Source organism: Dermacentor silvarum, chromosome 1 (assembly GCF_013339745.2).
Source record: "Dermacentor silvarum isolate Dsil-2018 chromosome 1, BIME_Dsil_1.4, whole genome shotgun sequence".
NCBI lineage: Eukaryota > Metazoa > Arthropoda > Arachnida > Ixodida > Ixodidae > Dermacentor > Dermacentor silvarum.
The window spans coordinates 206,104,042-206,129,111 of record NC_051154.1 but is presented as its reverse complement, the minus strand read 5'-3'; the positions used below and the strand labels follow the sequence as shown (position 1 = coordinate 206,129,111).

Sequence of the window (25,070 nt, the reverse complement as noted above, 5' to 3'; positions counted from 1 at the left end):
GCACTATGCAGACGCTCGATATGATGTAGAGCTCTCTTCTGCTTGCAGGCTCAGAGACAACTGATGTGCTTCAGTAAGTATAGGAACAGATTGCTCCTCACCAAGTATGAATAGGACGCCAACGCGATGGTCACCTTCCAGCAGGTCCATCAAGCAAGGCGGCACATTTAGGACTGACAACACATACATCACACCAGAGAGCACAGATGATTGATAAACCTGCAGCGTTGTTGTCTGTTCGCTATCAGCACTCCTTGCTCTCAAGGCGGCCATATACTTCAAGAGGGATTGCAATTTGCGCCGTACACGTTTAATGGCAGGTCGCCTAGAAATGCAATCCCGGATAATTGCGCCAATGCAACGGTGTTGTTGCATCCAATACGTTGATGTATAGAAAGATACAATGAGCTCATGGTTGGACGAGCGCATTGTATGTCATGTTACGCAATCGCAGCCGACTTAGCAGGCGCAATCTGCAGGCGAACTCACCCAAGTGCTCTGAAGTCGCATTCACAGCTTTCTATACAAGCTCGCACGAAGGCGCGGACCAAGGTGCGAGGGGCCGCTGATCCACTCACCAATATGATCACCATACAGTTATGCCCATTGGGAAGTCTTAGTCCTAAGGCAAACGACTTGGAAGTGCTGCAAGAATGAAGTTAAAAAGAATCGTCGATAAAACATTGCCTTCGGGTACACCATACGTCACACTGCCGGATTCACTTGTTGCTCCTCCGTCGCACACTTTACGGCAGCGCTGCGATCGAGGGGCTTGACTGACAGACTGCATTATGACAGTTTGTGCTCATGAGAGTATGTGAGGACAGCAGTCTCTCATGCGTTAAGGACAATTAGAGAACGTACGCACGCGCTGACACGAAATGCTGTAAAAATGTGTCTGTGAACCTACGTTTAGCAAATGCACATTTTTCGGTTCACACCGTGAGCCGCGTGCTCGTGAAATTTGTGGAGCCCGCCACATTAGCCAAAACAGTGACTTATGTGGAAGTGTACCTTCAATTTCATTGCACGGCACTGAACTTCGTTGTTTTTTGACCATGTGACAGCGCAACCAACGACAATGTCGATATCCTTTAAATTTGTGCGCGCTTCCTGCCTGCATATATCACTGTGAATAGGCAATGAACAACGGTTGGAAGTCAGCGCTGTGCGTATCTGACTAATCTTTGTCCCGTATCTTGCGCTATTCATTCCTGAGTCATCGATGCACCAAGCGCCCAGTACATAATCATTCCTTTGTAATGGTTAACATACTGAATAGTCATCCGACCTAAAGAAATCGAAAACGTTCGTAATTCTCTGCTAGCAATGGGCAGAAAAATGTACTCTTCAGGAGATAACTTCATAATCCGAGTCCGCAGATAATCGTCCACGACATCAATGCTAAATTACAATTGTTAGGCAAGCGTCCTGATACCGTGCGACTCTTAACGTGTTGGCGCGTCTGCTCGCAGTTCACTGAATGATGTGCTCCTGCGATGCTCCCGAGCTTCCAGCTGGGGCTGTTCCTCTCTTTCAGAGTGATTTTTTTTATCCCACGCGTTTCATGCGCAGCCGTTGCTTTCTTCGTGCCGCGCGCGTCATGCGAACAAAACCATTCCAGCTTTTGTTCCTCCTGTAAAGAAGGCAGCGCCACAGAATAGATAGTAGTGCTGTGAACAGTTTCAGACAAACACAGGACTGGCAGAGAAAATTACTCCGGCTTCGTCTACGGTGGAGAAGTGGAAACAGAAGAGAACAATATATATATATATATATATATATATATATATATATATATATATATATACAATAAGACAGAGGCGGTAAAGACGATGGAGAACGAGAAGCATTACAAAAGTGCTGATTGCACTAAATCACGTTCACGTCTCTCAACAACATCTCAGCAGATATATCTTGCCCTAGACATGCTCTAAATTTCGCAACGCTTTTTAGAAATTTGTTTTCACTATACCGAACTGCTCACTGAGCCCCTCCCCTGTTGGGCGGGAAGGAAATGAACAGGGCTCAAAGCAAAACAATATATTTGCGGCACGGGTCAGTCGCACGTTTTTTTCTTCTGCTTTTTTTTTTGCGATGGATATAAAACGCGTTCGGGCACGCGAAATATTTGAGATTTCATTCGGTAGCAGACACGTACTAAAATTAATGCTTAAAACCTACCTCCAAATACATGGATAACTCGAAGTTGCCCCTAAACTTAGAAAGTAAAGTGCCACCAGGATGAGTAATTACGACGTTTCTTTGTCTTAAGATAGCACTTCTCTCACCGTGCGATGTAAATTTTCGGAGGGGGGGGGGCGCATATTTAATAACATCGGCATACTCTCACATATTCTTTTGCCTTTTGGCTCGCCGAACGGTGAACGGCGGTGATAAATGGTAAAGAAAACGACAGAACATGTGCAGAGGTGAACCATAAGAAGAAGAAGGCAATGCAGGGAGGCGACGAGAGAATAATAGTTCTCAGTGAAAGAATCGCGTGCCGAAAGAAACGAAGAATACAAAATACCGATCTCTGCATAGCGCCGTCTACTTTCACATACAGATTAGAAAAAGGACTTATTTTTTTTTTTTGCCGTACGATGGCATTTTTCTTCTTTGTTTCGTGACGGATTAGTCCTCTGTTTCAAATATTTCGGAAGACGCTATCAATTGTTGCGGCTGGCGCTTCCTTTTTTTTTAACACTTGCACGTCACCTATCACTTGGCAGAAGCAACAAAAAGAGGTGGATCAAGCAACGACCACTGGAAAAGGTAAAACGGCAGCTGGGAGTCTAATTTAAATGCCACTCCGATTTTCTCTCGTCGCTCCGATTAGAAGGCGATGAATGGCCGCATACTTCAGATGCAGCCAGTTAGCGAGAGACAGAAAAAAAAAAAGAACGGATGAGAAATGTGTGGTGGTAGGGTTTAAAAAGTGGACCGGTCATTCAGTTCCATAACTTTCTCCTTTTCATTTTTTTTCAAGGACAAAGAAGGTACGCATAGAAAGTGAGAACATTGGCACCTCCACCGTGCGCACGTCATCACTAAGCGTCCAGCTACCATAAAACGCCAGCTGTTCTTGACTGCTGTCAGTCGCTCCTGTTAAGGGCCTGCTTTCGTAAACTGAAATATTATCTATCTTATACAGTCTGAAAGCGTCTGCAAAAAAAAAAAAAAAAGCGAGCCCGTGAGAACAAAAACAAAACGAATGTTCAAAGAATAGGCAAAGAAAAGGAAAGGAAAGTGAACATGCGCTCACTTTATTCTTGAGCTCGACTTTTATGTGCCCTAACAGGGCAGCACCAGCACCTTCCGTTGGAGGAGGTGATACCGGCACGTTGCAGCCATAAAAACGGAGAAGCCCACGCGAGCCTCCTAGTGCGATTTGGCGAGAGCCAGGGAAAAAAATATTGGTACATTATTACTTATTTTGTGTGGAGTACAAACAATGAAGAGAAAAAAAAATCCTGAAGTAACGTTAGCAGCATCGCATCCACCGAGAACAAGTGCATGAGAGCGCCTGCGCCAACGTGACATGCGACGTAACTCTGCCTTTGAAATGTACAAGAGGTTTGTTTACGTATGCGTAGTTTGGAAACTTTTACGCGCGAAACGGCTGTGGCTAAAGGCACGTCCGATGTATCCTCCAAAATAATTTATTAGAAGTACGTTAGAAGGACCCGATAGTTAATTAACCCCGCAGAGGCCAATGTATTATTCATGCTACGCTGAGTTTGATACCTCAAAATTGCGATTGACGCACCCAAACCTTAAAACGAAGCCCACGGCAGCGTGTTTGATATGCTGAAACGAGTTTTCCTCCCACTTTTGGATAGTTTGGCAATCCAATTACTCATTATTTAATTAATTATTTACTACAAAAATAATTTTACTCAGGAAAGAGGCAAGACCTCGACGTCCCATCGTGGGAGGCCTAGGCCCAGCCGACTCAACTGCTGGGCCTCAATAAAGTTCACACTCTCTCTCTCAAGAAGCATTTCATTGTTATTTTCTCCGAATGCACTCTCGATGAGCTGAAATAAAGCCGCACAAGTTGTTCACATTTTTCCCGATGTAGAATGGTGTTTGGGCATTGTGGGGTTAATTGGAAGCATGTACGACGTGCCTGGTTGATTTGGAGCGTTTCATGCTGAGGTACGTTGGACTTAACGCGGGCAAATTTGTTGGAGGTATGTAGAAAGAATCGGGAGTTGAATTCGTTCAGTTTTCGTTCGTAAAAACTGCTTCCCATTAACCACATGTCTGGGACTATATGATCATTTCTGTCCTGATTGACCAGCGTGTGGTCTGTTCTTACGAACGGCCCTTGCGTACGAACTGCTCAGCGAATACGGGCCCGGCTTATTTTCCGGATAAACTACGACGGGTGGCACCACTTATAAAGCGCATGCGTCGAAGGTCTCTGGACCCGCGTATTCACAAGAAGCTAGAATGGTTCGTAAGAGCAAATTGCAGCCAATACTGACGCCGAACCATTAACGAAAGCGGCGGCCAATGGCACAACATCGCATACGAAGTTTTGCGAATTCGCCTGGTGATTCAATTTTGGAGTGTAAATTGAAATTATTTGGGCATACGTTACTCAAAAAGCAAAAAAAAAAAAAAAACACGCTGTATGCGCTATATGAATTGAGTTTATATTTTAAGCTGTCTCGGCAGCGCTTTCGGTAATCCTGCACTGAGCCTTAGCACAGGCACTTTTCAAGAATTGAGCACGGTGGCGTTCAGCTGCCGCCCGTCGTCGGAAAGTCACGGCGCATATTACAAGACACAACTTTCACATCATTGAAAGTAGAAATCACTGTTCAGCCACACACTGGCATTAGGGGCCTTTTACATGATCATTTTCTAAATGATCATGTATAAGTTGAACGATGCAAGATAAGTCAAAAGATGCCCTCATGCCTCTTCGCTGCCCTGAAAATCAAATCGCGGTGTCGGAAACAAAAGCACAATCTACGGAATAAACGTACCAGCGTATGTTCGCAGCCAGTTTAAGATTTCGGTGGCTAGCTGTTGCGGGTCTTGGCTCAACACGTCGACGGACTGCTTGGTCATATTGTACAGAAGCTCGATTTCCCAGTCCAGGAGCTGTTGGAAGAGCGGGACGTAAAATATAACTATTATTATTATTTTTTTATGCATTTCATTCATTCAATTTTATTTGCCTCATGCAGGAAAAATATACACACTGAAAAGGGGGGGGGGGAGGGGTGTATCTACAACATTGGTCTTCAAGGAACAGGCAAGTATGCAGTGGAATTAAACATAACACATAGGATTAAGTTAGTCGCAATGATTTCTAAAGTGATTAAGACAAATTGCCGCAACACGGCGAACGCATAGTGCACATTTGATTCCATAAGGACACGTCAGTGCAACGGGGCTTTATCTCTGGTGCAAACGCCCTCCAATTCCCCTCTACTCGACACGTTCGTGATGTTGTTTATGCGACCCACCCTGAAGCGTTCAAAAACTTTGCCCTGAACGCGAATGCCGCAAATGACGTTGTTAGCTTTCGCTTGAACATTACGATTATGAATGTTGAGTAGCAATTCGAGAAAATGGGCGGCCAGAGTGCGTTACAGAGGTCAGAGACGCAAGCTGAAGTGTGAGAGGCTACATATCGTAGATGATATATATATATATATATATATATATATATATATATCTCATAAGAAGCCTGATGATATGATTAATAAAAATCGAGTTCCTCGGTTCCCTTTCTTCTCGTTCCTATATATATATATATATATATATATATATATATATATATATATATATATTTCTTGCGTGCCTACCACATATACCCGCAGTAACCTCCGCCGTTGTTGGACACTTGGTAAATATCCGCTGAATGCGCTGTCAGCGTTACACACTTGGTAGCTGGTTGTTTATGTAAGTGACCCGATTAGGGGTCCGCTGTTTTGAAAAGGAGACCGCAACATGCAAATTCGCGTTGAAAGCCTGCGAGGGCAGAGAAACCTGAAAAAAAAAGAGAAATTCGAAAAAAAAAACGAAAAAAAACAAAACGTTTGGCTATGTCCAAAGGATGGGGGCGGAAAATTTCATGGCGCTGGCACTTTGCCTAAACGTTACACCCCTGAGAAAATTCGATTGCCGGGCCAGGGAATTCCTGCACCCGCCTTTACTAACGGGCAACCGGTGGCAGTGGGTTTCAAACCCACGATTCGCCGCAGCCGGGGTGGGCACCCAATCCCGAGGCCACGCCTGCGATATGATACTGGCAAAGAAAATTAGTACCGAGTGAAAGAGTGAGCGAAGCCCCATGGTGCACGCCAATAAAACCATTGTTGTATCCACTCACTTGATTGTTAAGCGACGTACAAGAGGGCAAACACATGCTCTGCTTTAGGCAGTCAACTCGTTACCATCTACGGGTATTGCTAGCCCACCCAAGGATATGTGCATGCTTTCCGAGCTTTGGAAATGTTTACGCTTCGAGTCCACACAGCAGGACGTGGTCCAGCACATGTACAACATGGAAGAGAAAGAGAAAAAGAGTAGCAAAGCGGATACTTACTTGTGCGCGAACGATTTCCAAGACACTTTTCACGTAGCTGATGGAAGCTCCTCTAATGGCCGAAAGTAGAAATTCAAAATTACATACTGCATCTTGATTGAGCCGCTTAAAATCCCCTGTAAGGAAAGAGAAATAAGTGGTAGAATAAAAGGTATTTTTGAAAAAAAAATGTAATAAAGCACAGGAGCCTAACGAGCTTGCAGCCATATATAGTGGCGAAGAATAACGGCGCTTGTTGCCATAGTATAGCGGGAGTTAATAGTGCGAGCTTGGTTGGAACTACGCGTCATTGTAGGCAACACGTTTGTCTTACCGTTAGGTGTGGCAATTCAGTCAAGCTAAAAATAAGATCTCGCGGTTCACAGACATTCATTCTGCTAGATAGAATATATTAGATGTTGGATTGCGCAACAATTTGACGGTTCGAACACGCAGAAGAGAAGCACACACAACGGAACACACATTGAAGGCGCAATCCCACTGCAGCTCGTCTGCACTGCTCGTTGTCCCTTAATGCCCCAAACTTTGTTGATCTTTCTGCATCTGTGTCGACCCCAATTCCAAGTCAACTAATTCATTCTAACGTATTTATTAATGCTGCTGTGCAGTTTGAGAGGTGAACACGATGCCTAGGCTGCGCAGAATGATGTTGGGTCCGGCCAGTCCTTTTTAACGGACTCGCGACGTTGTGTCACTCTGTTCCAATGCTCAGTGCCAATAATTGCCATACTAAAATGCCATGCCCTCGACATGACATTGCGGTCCATTGTGTGTGTGTGTTTCTCTTCTGTGTGTCCCGTCAAAATCTTGCGCAGTCCATCATCTACTATGCTATACCAACACGCCCAGCCTTCAACCTTAGCATGCTCGATAAAGATTTTACTTTCGATTAATTTGCCAAAAGATGATTAAACCCTACTTAAACGTTTGCATTTCATGAATCTACTTCGCAGACATACCGGGGGTTGGTGTGATTAATAATGAATAATAGAAAAGAACATCTGCATGATTTCATAACTATTCTTCAGATAAAATTAGCTTACCACTATGAAAAAGGTGCTGCCAAAGCTCGTCTACTTCTCGGAGAAGATCGGACCAGTCTTCTTTCCTCTTTGATTTGCTTGAATCATCAAATGCCGGTCCCTAAGAGAAATACGGGACACATGCTCATTATATGTGGTTCAGAGTGGCGTTGGAATGGTTAACAAGTGGTAGAAAGCAGTGTTCGTGTACTACCCAGAAGGGAACCTGTAATCAACTTCACTTCCCTAAACAAGTGATACTACAGTGACCCGTCAAACAGAAAGACCGTAGGAAATCTTAGATGCCCTGTTCCGGCGGTATTTTTCTAACCATCGGCGAATGACAATATCCAACGCAATTGAAGTGGGAGGTAAGGCACCAAGGACAATCAGTAGGTAAGCTCTCCCAAGTAACAAAGGACCTAATAAAGAAACGCCAAAACATGAAAATGTCAAACTCGAGAGATCAGATAGAATTCGCTGAACTGTCGAAACTGATTAACAAGGAGAAAGTAAGGGATATCCGAAATTATAACATGGAAAAGATTGAGGAAGCAGTAAAGTATGGACGCAGCATGAAATCAATGAGAAGAAAACTTGGCATAGGACAAGGCAAAATGTATGCACTGAAAGATAAGCAGGGTAATGTCATCAGCAATTTCGATGACATAGTAAAAGCAGCGGAAGAATTCTATACTGACCTATACAGTGACCCAGAGCAGCCAAGCTACTTTCATTCGGAGTAGTGATGAGCAGGATACAGAGGCTCCTTTTATAACTAGCGATGAAGTTAGAAGGATACTTGAAAGACATGACCAGGGGAAAAGCTGCTGGAGAAGATGGATTAACAGTCGATTTAATCAAAGATGGAGGAGATATCATGCTTGAAAAGCTGCGGCCCTTTATACGCAATGCCTCAGGACTTCAAGTGTACCAGAAAGCTGGAAGAACGCCAACATTATACTCATCCATGAGAAGGGAGACGTTAAAGAATGGAAGAATTATAGAGCCATTAGCTTGCTTTCAGTATTGTATAAAATATTCACCAAGATAGTTTCCAATAGAATCAGGGCAACATTTGACTTCAGCCACCCAAGAGAACAGGCTGGCTTCAGGAAGGGATATTCTACAATAGATCATATCCATGTCATCAATCAGGTAATAGAGAAATCTGCAGAGGACAATCAACCTCTCTATATAGCTTTCATAGATTATGAAAAAGGATTTGATTTAGTAGAGATACCAGTAGTCATAGAGGCATTGCGGAATCAAGGAGTACAGGAGGCATACGTGAATATATTGACAAACATCTACAAGGATTGCACAGCAACCTTGGTTCTCCACCAGAAACCTAGAAAGATACCTATCAAGAAAGGGGTCAGGCAAGGAGACTCAATCTCTCCAATGCTATTCATTGCATGCTTAGAAGAAGTATTCAAGCTCGTACACTGGGAAGGCTTAGGAGTGAGGATCAACGGCGAATATATCAGCAACCTTCTGTTTGCAGATGACATTGTCCTATTCAGCAACACTGGGGACGAATTACAGCAAATGACTGATGATCTTAACCGAGAAAGTCCGGTTGAACAGACTTAACCGAGTGGGGTTGAAGATCAATATGCAGAAGACAAAAATAATACTCAATAGCCTGGCAAGGATACAAGAATTCAGGATCGCCAGGCAGCCGCTAGAGTCTGTAAAGGAGTACGTTTATCTAGGTCAATTACTCGCAGGGGACGCTAATTATGAGAAGAAAATATACAGAAGAACAAACTTGGGTTGGAGTGCATACGGCAGTCATTGCCAAATCCTGACTGGGAGCTTACCACTATCGTTGAAAAGTGTACAATCATTGCATTCTACCAGTGCTAACATATGGGGCATAAACTTGGAGGTTAACAAAGAAGCTCGAGCACATATTAAGGACCGCACAAAGAGCGATGGAACGAAAAATATTAGGCCCAACGGTAAGAGATAGGAAGAGAGCGGTGTGGGTCAGAGAACAAACGGGGATAGCCGACATTCTAGTTGACATTAAGCGGAAAAAATGGAGCTGGGCAGGCCATGTAATGCATAGGATGGATAACCAGTGGACCATTAGAGTCACAGAATGTATATCAAGAGAAGGGAAGCGCAGTCGAGGACGGCAGAAAACTAGGGGGGGGGGGTGATGAAGTTGGGAAATTTGCAGGCGCAAGTTCGAATCAGCTAGCGCAAGACAGGGTTAATTAGAGATCGCAGGGAGAGGCCTTCGTCCTGCAGTGGACATAAATCTAGGCTGATGATGATGATGATGATGCACTAAGTAGACGATTAAAGCAGGTACAATGGAAACGCGAATAAATTTGGCGGTAGTTTTGAGAACATTTGTGAAAAGTGAGGCGATGATACAGCGACTATAGATACAGCGACTATGTGATACAGCAAAGTCTATAGTGCAAACATTATCTTGTGCATGGTGCTCCTATAGAAGAGCCCATTGCGTTTTGCAAGATTGACGTTTCTACAGACGTCTAAACTTCAATTTTTGGCGCTGTAATATACGGTTAATTATGAAAGCATTAACGGGCACAACATGCGGCAATACCATGCTTCTCTTCTTCACCAAGGCTATTTTCGTCCCAACTGGCAGTTTGTGAGGGTTATGACAAGGCGTTGCTATTATGTAGCGACGTGAGACATAAGAGAGGACCGTGCTATTGAATGGCCGACCACCATAGATCACAACGTAGTAATTGTGACCGCGACTGATGAATGTGTATCTAGAGGAACTTTCTGAGAGAAAAAAATGAAAGTGGGTTTTAGTGTAATTGTGTATTTTTTCTTCTTTCCTGTACCGAATAAGATTAAAACTGCAACTTCTATATAGAGCAGGTATACATGTAACATGGCGGCGACATCCCAAGTCACATTCGCGTCTCTCCCACCACGAGTCTTGTTGCCGTGCGGGCCTCTCGGAGCTGAAACGGCGTAGCGATGAGCGCATGGCACCCAAGTACTACGCACCTTCTCCTCCTTCTGCATGAGGAAGCCGAGGTGAAAGGCGTTGGCGAGTTCAGCGTGGCAAGCGACTGCCTCAGCCCGGTCGGACAGGTATCGCTGGCGTACGCAGGTACCGATGCAGCGGTGGCTCCACTGCAGGTATGACCGGCAGTCTACGTACGACTCCTTCAGCAGCACGCCTGCACACACACGGCCATGTCAGGGGTATGCCAGAGCGTCATCTAATTTTAACGTGTGAATTATTGGCACTGATCATTGGAAAAGAGTGACACAACGTCGCGAATCCGTTAACCAGAACTGGCCGGGCCCGACATTATTCTGCGCGGCCTATGCCACATCGTGTTCACTCCTCAAACTGCACAGCAGCGTTAATAAATACGTTAGAAGGGATGAGGTGAATTGGCTTCAACAAAGTTGGGGCATTAAGAGACAGCGAGCAGTGCAGACATCTTGCAGTGGGAGTGCGCCTTCATGAACTCTATCCTTTCCTCCTATCCCGAAGCGCGCGCGCGCGCACGCACACACACACACACACACACACAACACACACACACACACACACACACACACAACACACACACACACACACACACACACACACACACACACACACACACACACACACACACACACACACACACACACACACACACACACACACACACACACACACACACACACACACACACACGCACACACACGCACACGCACACGCACACACACACACGCACGCACGCACACATTTGTCGTTCATTTATCAGTAACTTCCAGCCCCCCTCTTTGCCATATATCCTGCGTTTAGTTACTTGGTAACCTCCCGACGTCTCTTCTGCGTCCGGATGTCCACAAGCTTCTCATTGAATATGAAAAGCGCAGCCGGCAGGTTTATTTGAACGGAACGACACATTTCTTTAAAGGAAGATGGGCAAGAAAAAACAAACAGCATAGAAGCGCCCTAATGGTCAAATCTTGCCAGCACCTCTGAGACAGAGGGAAAGGACTGAGTGTTTTGAGGCGTGACGTCAAGAAGGTAGGTCGATAGCTCATACATTTTAATATGGGGTTTGAAAGCATGGGTTTCAATGAATTTTTTTTTTCATCTGCGAAATCTAGCTTGCTGTGGTAGACTCAGCCTATCTTCAGTAGAAAACATTCAGAGTGTGCACGCCTTGCGGCATCTAGGAAGCTGGCATAGTGGTTTGCGTCAGTATAGTTGCATTGGTATGATTTAAATTGGTATAGTTGGTTGCTTCCAAGGACTGCATCCACCAGGATACAACCGCTGTGGGCCGGAGTAGAATGGACGACCTCGCACTCGGCCGCAAAACGCCACTGAGTCATCGTGACGGGTACGAAATGATGCGGGAAGGAAGGAGAGAGCGAAGAGGAAGCAAGTCGGCGAGAGAGTGTGTAGATCCCTCTTGACACATTCAGGTTGTGCAGTAATTTTAAATGGCCCCTCACCGGGCACCGCCGGTAATTTTGGTTATCACTAGGAGTCGTACAGGGCCGTTCAGGGAGCTTTCTATGGCAATAATTTTTAAATAGGATGTATAGTGTGTTTTAATTTGAACACTTAAAAGAAAAGAATGCCTACAAAATTCACTCGAATTACTTCACTACTGATTATTTATCTGCCCAGGCGGACGTCATTTGCATGAAAAAACAAAACAAAAACAATGCCCTCAATTCGCTAATTAAACTAATGTATGAGTTAGAAACTTTAGGGTATATGCTTATACTAGACAAGTGAAGGGAATTGTCATAAAAGTATAGTTACAACTTTCTACATTTCAAAATGACTATGTAAGCCGAAGTAACTGGCGTCAAATTGTTCGTTCAATTTACCTGATTCCGCACGCGGCACCACGAAGCGCGGTTGTCTGGGTGATAGCTAATCACGCGAGCTTTTTTTACTCGCGATAGCAAGCTATAATTTTCAACTGCACTCGTTCGTGTCATCTTGTCTGAAGCATCTTGTATGCGATGCGGCTGAAAATACAAGAAAGACAAGGACGGAAAAAAAGACGCAGACGTACGCATCCAGAGAAATCGTGGGGACAACTACCGTCATTCGCCGAGTGCATTCTAGGTGGCGCGCTACAGTACCTCACCGCAGCGAAATCAGAGGCGTCACCGAGGCGCGTAGTATCTGCGCCATGCAAGAATGCCATTGCAAGTTGGTCAACGTGCACCTGAAATGGTGAATGGTGCGCAAGAGCACGTACGCATGCTCCACCGTGTGGAAGATAGATCTGAACTTGCTACTTGCTGAACTTTCGCGAGGCGAGTCATAATTTCCTTTAATGCGATAGCAATTATATGGACACTCCAAGCGCATTTCTGCCGTCGTCGCCTTCGCCGTGAGGTTCCGTATAAAGTCCAACGGCGATAAAATTGTCGCCGCGCGCCGTACGATGTGTGTGCGAGTGAAAGCGTACTGGGGTGAGCCGGTAATCGCGGCTCAATGTAGTACACGCGAGGGAGGAAGGCAGGCCGGAAGCGCGCGGTCTTCTTTCGCGCGCGAGGCACGGGGGCGAGGCGACACAGAGGGAGGGGGGGGGGGGTGCGTTCTGCTCCGTCGGCTGCTGCTTAGAGGGCGGCCGCGCGGGCGCCGCATCTTGAAAGCGATCTGCGATGTGGTCGGAGTGCGCGCACGCGGGCCTCATCTGCAAAGCGATCTGCGATGGGGACAAAGTGCATGCGCCGAGTGCCGGTAGCTTCGTATGCGCCTGCTTTCGACTGTTGAAGCGAGACGAGAGACAGCGCAAAGCTCAATTTGCCCACTGCTGGCGCGCTTTCCCACTCCGGCGTTTTCACAGCGAGTTTCCGCAGTCATCGAGCGAGATGTGTTCATGTTTACCTCTGCGCGCGTGACACCGTGCTTGTCTATTTATTTAGTAAGCGAATGTTTACGACTTTACACGGCTCAATAAACTACTATCCTTGATTCGTACAGTTCTCTACTAATTTGCTATCGCGATCGATGCTTCGCCTTTCGGGTGAAACTGCGACTTTTTTTTTTATTTCACATCAGTCGCCACACTAGGCCGTTGGAATACAAACAGGCATATCACAAGTTCTTTTCGGATAAATTTACCACATATATGTCGGCACATTCTTCACTGTAAAGCAGGTAGCTGCCAACCATTAAGCTTCACCGTAACCTGATTCAGTACATTCTGGAGCGCTTTGAAAAGTTCTTCGGAGAAATGTTTTATTTTTCTATTTTTGGAGGGTGGTCGATTTTACAATTTGGGGTGTCCTGTGTATTACTACTTCTGTAAGACCTCGTTAATAGTGGTGTCAGTTACACTTTGAAATAGCGAATTTGCGTTCTTTAGCTGTGTACGACATAAATGTCTTGTGTTTTTTGGATGATCAGGTGTACATCAGGAAGCATGAGAACAAAACCAAATTTTGGTTCGATAAATTAACCTTTTGAAAAAAATGTAGAAAAGTATTTATTCTTTGTGGTTTATTTTTCCTGCAATGTCGTAAATTCATGTTTGTCTATTTAAGTAAGTTTGCTTGTACACGCGAAGCTACTGTGGTTCGATTTTCGATTATTCTTTTAAAGTTGCGATAAAATTGTGCAGCACCAGCTTTAGTGCACAGGTAACAAATGCGACACCATTCAATAAGCCGTTCAGCTATTAGTAAGTTCGAGGCTCCGAGCCAGAGAAGCGGGATGCAGCTGTACAGAGTCGTAGGTGAGTCCTAGGCTTTCTTCTATTGAACTTGAAGAACCCGGTCGCCATGTGATTATGCTGAATGTATTTTGTATTGTGAATTATACAACCTGTGTACTTTAGTTTCTTGCTCCGAAAGATGGCCTAATGATAATAAGTAGTCAAGATGAACGGGTGACGTCATCAATAATGTAACACAGCCTTCCTCTTACCATACTGGTGCTTTGAGGTGTAATGAATGAAGCTCGGCGTGGAAGTTTGGAGGCACATGACTTCAAAAAACCGAGTTGCCCACGGCCATGAACTTCATTTAGCAATGCCGTTGCTAGCTTGGCGAAAGATTACTAGCACTATTATATGTGAAAACAAAAGACGACAAACTGGTAATTTTGGCTACTAAAAGGAATATATATATATATATATATATATATATATATATATATATATATATATATATATATATATATATATATATGTATATATATATTTTTTTTTGCAGCGCATACCGGCCAGAATGAAGTTTACACAGCTATGTTTCTTACTGTTTCTGCGATGAAAATGTGTCAGTTTTCTGGTTATCACGTGTGAAGCAACCTGGCGACCCTGTTAACAGGCCGTACCTGTTAACAGTACCTGTTAACGCGCTGTCAATCAGAATGGCGTACCTTAAGGAAACTCAGCGACAATGTGTCAGAACATTTCCAATAGACTGAACAAAACAATAATTAAAAGGCAGGTGCATACAAGCATATTAAAGGGTGCGCATTAACTTGCGACTTCGCCGTCGGAGAGGCTTTTGAATACCATGTACAAGATTAGCATAAATTTTGAAAGAGATGGCTGACGCAACAGCAATGTGAAATCATGATGATGATACCAGTCAGACGCGCTAAGGGAGTGCCAAAGCAGAGATTATGCCATTGAGCGTCAGGCATCTGTTGCCTGGTATTTTGTGAGTCTTCCGTATAGAATATTAATTTCCTGACTTTTTCGTGCTCAGATGTGATGTTACCGGAGCGCCAGTTGTTATCACAGATCATGCCACGCGGTACGCGATCACTCAGGCCACCCCGACAAGCTGCGCCACTGCAACGCGTAATTTCTTCTTCACGACGTACTTCTGCTTCACGGCGCCCATCCTGAGCTGATCACAAATCGCGGCTGGTGCCTTCTCTCAAACGTTGCGGACGAAATTCTGCGCTTCCGCTCGACTCGTCACACATTAAGCCCAATTTTAGGATGAACAGCCATTCATCCCCAATCCAATAGACTTACAAAACGTGTGAACCATACGCTCAGCCACATGATTTCCATGTATGTCTCCGATAATCACCGGGAATGGGACAACGCATTTCTTTTCTCTATGTTCGCCTATGACGACAGGAGACTGCCGGTTACTCTCATTTTTATCTTTTGTTTGGCCGAGACCTGCTCCTATTACTCGACAAGTTGTTCCCTTCTGATGCTGCCTCGAGTACTCTCTACACACGTGGCGCCCTTGCCCGCGCTGACATTGCCCGCACAATCGCCCGCCATCGCCTGTCCGCGTCGCAGGTGGCTATAAATGCCACTTACGACCGTCACTACCCGGACGTGCACTTCAGTCCTGAATCCCTCGTCCTGCTCTGGACACCTTCTCGTCCTGTGGACCTGTGTGAAAAGCTCCTCTCGCGCTACTACGCCAATGCCGCATCTTGCGCGAAGTCACGGATGTGACATATGAGCTGTCCTCCCTGGCACCCACGTCATCATCTGCTGGACCAGCTACTGAACTTGTTCATGTTTCCCGTCTCAAGGCCGGTCCTACTCCGCTGCTCGCTATTCCCCGTAGAACACACCAAGGTGGTGCTTTTGCCAGCGGGGGTAGAGTGACGGGGTGCTTCGATCGTGTCACGATGAAGACAACGACAATGGCTCAGCTGCCACCCGAGTTCGTTTAATTCATGGTTTTCTTTTGATCGCTTTTCTTTTGCTCTCACAAAAATGTTACTTACTAAGTTCCAACTTCAAATTGTTTTATTTCTCTTTCATTCACCTAATTTAACCACCTGACTCATAGCCCCACTGTGGGAATGGAACCACTCAGATCAACAACAACTCGTGCTGACCTTAGACCTAGATGCAGTGTTTTTAATTATGCTTTTGGAACCATAATCTCCCCGTAGAACACACCAAGGTGGTGCTTCTGCCATCGGGGGTGGAGTGACGGGTGCTTTGTATCGCGATGAAGACAACGACAATGGCTCAGCTGCCACCCGAGTTCGTTTAATTCACGGTTTTCTTCTGATCGCTTTTCTTTTGCTCTCACAAAAATGTTACTTCCCAAGTTCCAACTTCAAATTGCTTCCACGCAAGATGGGCAGAGAGAGAAAGAGAGAGGAATGGCCGGGAGGTTGACCAGAAGCAAATCTCCGATTTGCTATCCTGCTCGTGGGTTGGGAAAAAAGTGTACTAAATGCAATCACTGAGTCCTGTAGATCGCAAGAAGCACAACATTGCTTTATCAATCTTCTGATATGATATATAGTCATGTATACGTTGGGAAATTCTCTTACGACAGGGGCCGGCTGTCGATCTTGTTGAGCACGGCAGTAAGTGAACACAGTAAATGAGCTCTGTGCACAGTACTGTGGACATTGGCACCGAATATGGCTGATGGTTTCCTCTTTACCACAGTGGTCACAAACTGTGTGGTCGGCCATTCATATGCGGAAGGCATGGGCATTGGTGAACACCACGCCCAATCATATTCTGCATAAGAGGGCCGCGTCTCGTCAGGGCAGTCCTGATGGTACCTGGATACTTAATTGAGGGTCCAATGAATGTAGTCGTGTGTTTATGATGTTGGGCCCGTTCCAATCAGAAAGCTTGTGTTGGCGCGCAAATATGCGAAGTTTTCTTGCAGCAACCGTTCTTGAAAGCGTGATCTATAAATACGGGGCTTCTCCGTGATCCAATCGAGCCACTTCGTTCACGCCTTCGTTACCAATAATGCCACAATGTCTCGGTAACCACTGAAAAATGACGTGGTGTCCTTTTTCGGATGAGGTGGCGTATCGCTTGTGCAATATCAAATGCCGATTGTTCACGAGGGCGCCAACGCAACGCGTTTAGAATAAACTCTGTCAGTGCCACCTTCGAGTCACAAAAAAAAATTACCGCTTACGTGGAGTTCGCCCTCGACGAAGCATCGTGCGACACGAAGGGCGGCAAGTTTTCCAGCTGTCGATGTTGTCCAGTGAGATATTTTGAAATTGTTGGCGGTGACTGTCGTCGGGATGACAATAACTGTGGTTGAGCTGTTCGGTAGGACCGAGCCGTCTGTGCATATGTGCGTGTGCTCGTTGTCTCTTTCTCCAAAGAGGAGTTTGGTAAGCTGTCTGAGATCTGGTGATGACAAGCCTTCTTCCTTCTAGATACCAGATATAGTCAGGTGGACTTGGGGTTGAATGAGACACCAAGGAGACGTCGAAGGTTTCGCTGCCGATGTGAAACCAGATGGTAACGGCTCATTCAGTTTTGCAGAACGAGGTACGTGGTCTACAGCACAGCACTCGCAGACATTGCCCATCTCTTTCCGGCAAATGAATTGCAAAGATGACAGATACCTGTCAACCTATTCTTCATGTACGACACTTGTGGGCTCTACGAGAGGTCTCTACCAATAATGAGACCTAAAAATCTGTGTGTGCTCCCATACTGTATAGTTTGCCCATTTATTGATATGCTGTAATATGCGATGGGCTTATGCGTAAACGCCACAAGTGCACATTTCTAAGATGAGACTTCGAGGCCTTCATTGCGGAGATAGTTTGTCGTCCGAGTCGCAACCTTCAGGAGTCTTGCACGTGCCTGAATGTGTGTTACACACCGGATGCCCATACGCAGATATCATCCGCATATGCATAGCAAGAGAGGTAGTTTATGCCTACTATACGTACGCACGAGACAGAAGCTGACGCCTTTCAAGGCGAGTTGATTTCGTTTCTAGCACCACTATCTGACAAACCCTCCTGTAGTGAACGAAAGCGCTGAAATAAAATCTAAAGACACAATATCTTCCTCGTGGCCACTGTGCCTGATAGAAGTGAATGTGAACGGGTTATACTTGGGCACTTTTATCGCGTGGAGGCAGCGAATTGGTACCCTTTAACAGTACAGAATAAAAAAAATGTTGCAGGCTACTGAAGCTACCGACTAAAGGCCGTCTGTGTAAGACAACATAACATGCTTGCTCCTTTAAGACGGCAAGATTCTCTTTTCCCTCTTTCCGCCTTTTCTAACTTACCAGAAGCACCAGCTTTGTGATGTCATTGGGCAGAGCCCGAAGCCTTCAGCTTTTGGCTCCGTTAGTGACTTGGATCCCTTTTAGCACCGAAAATGCGCTTAAGACCGTTGCACAAAACAATAAGGAATCGACATCTAAATCGAGCCAGAAAGTTGCTTCCTAACGTGGTGCTCCACGCTATACAAACTTAGCGCGCCGCTTTTCCTGTTTCTTCGTCCGGCTGCTCGTTCGTTTGGAGGTACCGAAAGGTGTTTAAGGCCGGAGAGATGATGCGGCGGCAAAACAAGGGGGGGAAAGTAAAGAGCCACAAGTGATTCTCCTCTGTTCCCGTTGCGCGCAGGGTATATACGCTTCTTCGTTCAATGTTTATATATTTTAAAACAGATGAGCCGATACCCGCCCTCAGGACCAGCATAGCAGCTTTGCGCAAAATCTTCCGGCAGCGCACCGGGCACATTATGATAAGAAGGCAACGTATCGGTATAAAGAGTACGCGGAAGAAAGAGCGGAATAAAAAATAAATAAATAAATAAAACAAGCGAGTTTGCCACCGCAGCTTTCCGGCTTACGCCATAACAGCGCCGGGCATAATGGTTTTGCTGCCTCCTCTGCCGAGATAGCCTCCCGTTTCTCGTTATCACCTTCAAAACGCTGCTTCTCTTGCGCGCTTTTCTGTAATGGAGGGACATGGAGGTATTGGGAGGGAGTACGCCGAGTGCGCGCGGCCAAGGCTTTCGTGCCAATGGACAAAAGGTGGCTCGGGCACTCCGAGTGTTTTTTTTTTCTTTCTTTTCTGACCCTGAGGCTGGGATCGTGACTCTAGTCGGCCCAGGCGAGGAGGGCCGCTTGTTGAGCCCGTTCGGTGGGCGTAGAGTTTGGTGGCCCTGCACCACTTGGCGCTGCCTCCGCCCCTTTTCTTGGTGTTATCTTTCACTGCGCCAATCGATGCACCGTTATAGCTCGTCGAGTTGGAGACAAAGCGAGGATCGCCGCACTCTCAGCATCCTCCGTCCCGTTCGACCGATCGCGGATCGTTCTATATCGAACCCCCATTTTCTGAAGCGAGCGGTGTACATCCCGGCTGGCTTTTCTAGGAGAAGCGACGACAAAGCCGGCGAGAAAGCGCTATAGCTTTTCATGTCGCGGTCATTGCACGTACTAAAGTAAACGCCGGAGGGATCCAATCTGTGTTTTCTGTCGCGGTTCGCAAGAACTAATGTTGCCTTTAAGAAGAAAATGATTAGTCGGCAGGACCGCTCCTGCCTGCTCTTATCGTAGAGTTAATTACAATTTAATGCTCGCTACCCTTTTTTTATTATAATATATATATATATATATATATATATATATATATGTAGCACACAAGTATTTTACTTAGAGGATCTTGGTCGACCTATTCCTACAGTGGTGGTAAAGCTTGTAAACGTCGAGATGGTTTTAACCTTGCTGTGCTACCGCAGGCAGGGGCGAACTCGTACCGAAACGATGCGTAGACATGAATGAGAAACTAGGCCATTTCTGCGCTCATCAGGCTAACATGCACTCTCGTCTGGATGAGTAGATGATGAGCAAAGACAGCTTGAAACCTGAGAGGGCGTGATTCGGTTTTATACAGAACCACATTTTTCGAAGCTGACCGAGAAATTTCTAGGTAGGAATAAGAGCACTCCTGCATACTGCTTCCAAACGCTCGCACTGGCTGTCCGATGGTGACATTAGTGGTAGCTGCTGGCATAGCATCCGCTTGGTAATCAAGCTGAATGAAACCGTAGCACAGACGCTGGGTGGTTACGCACGCCAGGTGATAACAGCGCTGCGCTGAATCACGTGTACTCACTGCGGTACTGAAGCCGCAGCATGGTCGACAGCCCGGAACCATAGTAGGTTGTGTTCCAAAGTAATGCCCACAAACTGGACGCTGGTAACTTGTCGAACCACGTAGCATCTGAGACTGAGGTGACCACTCACTGCAGAGCGGAGGAGCTACCTACGCTCGCGTGCTCTTTGGGATTAAAGTTTATTCTCTCTCTCTCTCTCTCTCAGCTTCAAGTGTGTGTAATTTTGCTTCCTGTCGTTAAAGAGGTCGAACGACGATTTCTCCGCTGAGAACTTCAGGCAAAGTCTTGATAAGTGAGACTGTATATATGCTGCTCCCTGAGAGAGAGAGTGAGAAATGACTTTATTCTGCGATTAAAAAAAATGCATCGACGCCCTCAGTCCAGGGGTATTCGTGCCAGACGATGGTGCTGATAGCCAGATACCCATATGCATACCATTTGCAGAGACGGACATCTGGGCCGGTATTTTGTGGCGATGAGTTATGCTTTATTCTATACTAGTCTTATCATCCACCGCTCACGGCCTTATTATCCCGTTGATAACGTGAGCGGACCGTCGCTCTGACCACTGACCACGCGCGAAAAGCGTAAAAAGGCATTAGCATCGGAAAAGCATCGCTTCAAAATACCGGCCCTGCACTGATGTTCGTGTACTTATCTTTCACACAGGTTCTTCACACCATTTGCCCTTACAAGCCGATTTTCCGCACGAAATTTCAAGGAACCCCTCTTCCCCCCACATTTTCTCGCTTCTTCAACCAAACACTTCTGTAGACTGGCGTAGCCACAGACTATAATCATGGCTTGCTCTTTCGGTCGATGATACCCTTGCGTCATAAAATCCTATCAATCATCAAGACGTTCTAGCTAGTACATAAATGAAACAGAATCAAGTACACAAGTCGCTCCGCGTCTAGTAGAAAGAGGCTTTCTCTGGGAAGAACAGTGTACCGCACGTGTTCGCTGGCTTGTCTCGAGCACTGCAACAACGGTGCCCCACGCCTTTTTCGCTAACGCCGGAACTTCCTGAATAAAGCGCGCCACGCCTTCCACATGCTTCGGAAGGGCCGCACGTAGGCATTCTACGCTTCTCCCAATCTTGTGGAGCCGGCATGGCGTGTGTGTACGCGGCCATGGTAAGAGCAGTTCCTTCCCCGATTGATCTCTGGTGATGCAGGTTCGTCCGGAGGTGGCGAGAGTGACGAAATATGTTCAGCGAGTGACTGCTTTACGATGCTTGGCTTTTCGAAACCGTTATTGCTGCTCGCTAAAAAAAAGAAAAGAAAAGAAAAGAGAAAAAGGCTCCCGCGATAAAGGGGATGTTCCTCTCCGCCATCCTTGATTCTCAAGCGCGAAGGCAGGTACTGGAGAATCGAGACAAGTTCCTGCTGGCATACGGTATTTGCTCGTGCCTAAGTGTATGAGTTTTCTGGCGAATAGCGAAATATCGTTCATCGGGCGATTGTCGGGGCGAGTTCCGAGTGTATCTCATAATACCATCCAGCATAAACGGCAGTATGCAAGAGAGACAAGTTCAAGGTAGGAGCAACAGATGGTGCTACGGACGGTGCACACGTAGCGAATGCTGAGAATTATGCTTACGGGCGCATTATTCAAGAACGCTACATGGTATATACGACCTAGCCTGCGCACTCGGGGACCTCCGGTGTGCCGATATATCGAAAGCCCAGCTGTGAAAGAGTTGCGACGGTATGCTTGCAGGGAGACGAGGTCGTAAGCCACGTCAACTTGTGCGCCGTGAGGACAACACCAGGTTTCGCCGTACCATGCACATACGTCTCACCCAACACTTGACTTCAAGAAGTGCTTTTAACTCTGGGCCCCAAGACAGTAAGATAGTTTGGGGGAGCTTAAAATAAATACCCAAAGTGCTGCGAGAGCAAGAAATTCGGACAATACTTGAAGGACGAGTTCATATTCGCCATGTTATCGAACCCAACCGAACAACGTGTCCTAGGGCGCTTCGCGTCGACGATGCCATAGTATATAGCAATATGTCGCAGAGGGTCTCGGGATGGCAGCGTTCGGAGTCTACAACTCGGACCACAAAGCTCATTTCACGCTCGTTTGAATAAAACGAGAGCAATAACAATAAAGTTATCGGCTTCCTCTTTTTCTAGACAATATATCGAAGACGAAAGTCGAGAGTCGTTCTCAATTTGAAGTTGTGGTTTGATGAGTCAATTTGGGGACGTGGTTCGACGATTTGATAAGCCAATTAGAAACACTAGATGTTATATATTAAAACAAACGTTTAAAGACTGGTAGTGAAGACATGACACAAACTGGCTGACTGAAAACAGCTTAGCACGAGTCAGATAGTAGTGCATGACAAAGACCGGTGGCGAACTGTCCCGGGGCGCACTTGTAACGACATTGCTGCAAAGCCCATCTCGCAACCTTTTCCAAAGTGCCGCGTTTCAAGCGTACTGGAGGGATCTGATGACAGTACATTGCGCGAAGAAGTAAATAACAAGAAATCTTGTGCTTTTCAGGTGTCACGCAGTCTTCTAAAATACTTGCTATTAGCGTCGCAGGTGAGAAAGGATTTCATTTTACTTTTGTTGACGCTTCTACTGATGAGCTTATTTATGAGGAAACATTTACCTATTCACGAATGGATCTTCCTATTTCTGGATATTGTCTGAGACTTGCGGCCGGCTGAGATTCGAACAGATACGGTAGTTGCTTGCACAGCTTCATAGTGAGCGTCCTTCACTTATCCACGAGAAAGAAGCTCCAGCGGCGTTCCAGCGCTGTCTCTAAATTTTCTGCACAACTGTTTCAGCCTTATGCTCTAGAAATCAGAACAGTTTAATAGGAAAGGAAAATAACTTTTGAAAGATTGAATGTATATCCATCCAAAGCCAAGCTTTTTGTCTTCTTTTTAATTGTTTATATTTCTGAGCTGGTGCTTTTTGCTGTTCTGTAAGTTGGCGCAGAAGGCATGTGCTGCCATTGCCCTCGAGTAGTTGCTTGCGCTGCCTCAGAATACCCGAGATTAGATCTTGGCGGCGTCCTGGGGGCTCTGGTTGGAAAGGTCTAAGCATACAAGGGTAATTGGAAGTCAGATTTCGCTGAACAAAAATTAACTTCCATAGGAATAATCACGAATTTCTTTCGACCTACGCGGACAAGGTGGTTAGCGTAGCTATGGGTCCAAACTGTAAATAAATAAATAAATAAATAAATAAATAAATAAATAATAAATAAATAAATAAATATATATATATATATATATATATATATATATATATATAAAGAAGAAAAAACTAACAAAACAATACTGCACTTCTTACAACGATTATGAAAATGACATATTGTTCAAGCAACCTAGACTGTTTTTACTGCGCTAATAGTGTATCCATACGACGGAACAAATGAAGATTTTTCAGGCCGGATGGCGCATCACGTGACTACGTGTCATGGAATGCTGTCGTCCTAGCCTTGTCTGCAACCTGCATGCATGGACAGAAAATGCCTAGCTATTTTTTTCACATCTGAATTATGACGGCCGAACGCAGCGGATTTACCCTGGAATGCTTCGCGAAGTCTAGCAATAAGCGCCGCGTCCTTCTGCCAGCACCGCCATTTCCGAGGAAACAGATACTCGTCGTCATGCCATTCGGACAGAACAGCCGCCATCGCGGCAAACGGTCGTTTCTTCGCAACCAGCCTCCTCAACGCTGCTCCAAAAGCAGACTGTCGCTGGCATGCGCTGAATGCGCGGGGTAGAGACCAGTAATAATTTTCTGGGTCTCGTCCGCTCGTCTAGTCTTTCGCGTGGACGCTCCTCGCAGCCGGGCGCACTGCGCAAGATTTGTTTGCGGGACAGTAGGCTGCGGAACTGTGCGTGGTGTGAATGAACATTAGGGAGATATGATCCAGGAATAGATATATCTCTGTAACATCCCACTCGAACGCCTCCACAACGTGATTAGAAAATACAAATAAGAGAACCGGCATTTGCGCGCGTTGTTGTTACACAGTGCAGACACACGGAATAAAAATATTGGAGGATGCTTAAGCGTCGCCTTTAAGAGTGGAACGCGATAGCATTCAAAGGTCCCTGGCGGCTTATCTGGCTTTTTTTCTCGTATATTCAAATTACAATCCGACGCTATCACATCTGTAGGTTGTGGTTAAGTCATACCTTATAATTTTTCCGAGGGATCTTACTTTCAGAAATTTCATTTTTGTTCACTAACGCCTTGCGCCACGCGAAGGGCCTGCCCGGTCGGGGTGGTTCGGGATGATGTGGTTCGGCATGATTATTTCTGCCAACGCTGACGCCAGATTTTGTGCGACACGGGGCCCTTAACGCTATCGCGTTAAATAAAGGACAATGGGACTGGCTCTGGACTCGAAATTAAAGAACTTATTAGGCATAAAATATTTTTTTTACATGTAGAATCAAGTCATGCGAGCACTCGGAACACGAAGTGAAAACCGAGCAAAAATAAATAAAAAGCAAAATAAAAATGCCACAGTTTCTCCCTAAAGGCGAAGCATCGATTGCGATAGCAAATTAATAGATAGCTATACGAAGTAGAATCGTAGTATCGGCCGTATACGCTTGCAAACATTCGCTTACTAACTAAATTAACAAGTCTGGTGCCAACGCGCACAGGC

General features: G+C 45.7%; 1 protein-coding gene across 1 annotated transcript in view; it reads right to left on the bottom strand.

The window, feature by feature from the left end:
- Positions 1–25,070, bottom strand: part of LOC119436680 (protein qui-1-like) — a 556,193-nt gene that overhangs the window by 62,067 nt on the left and 469,056 nt on the right. The window contains exons 13-16 of the mRNA XM_037703643.2: positions 10,603–10,778; positions 7,618–7,717; positions 6,575–6,690; positions 5,004–5,121 (exon numbers count right to left, since the gene is read on the bottom strand). Of these exons, the coding sequence (XP_037559571.2) occupies positions 5,004–5,121; positions 6,575–6,690; positions 7,618–7,717; positions 10,603–10,778 (510 nt within the window). The remainder of the gene's footprint in view (positions 1–5,003; positions 5,122–6,574; positions 6,691–7,617; positions 7,718–10,602; positions 10,779–25,070) is intronic.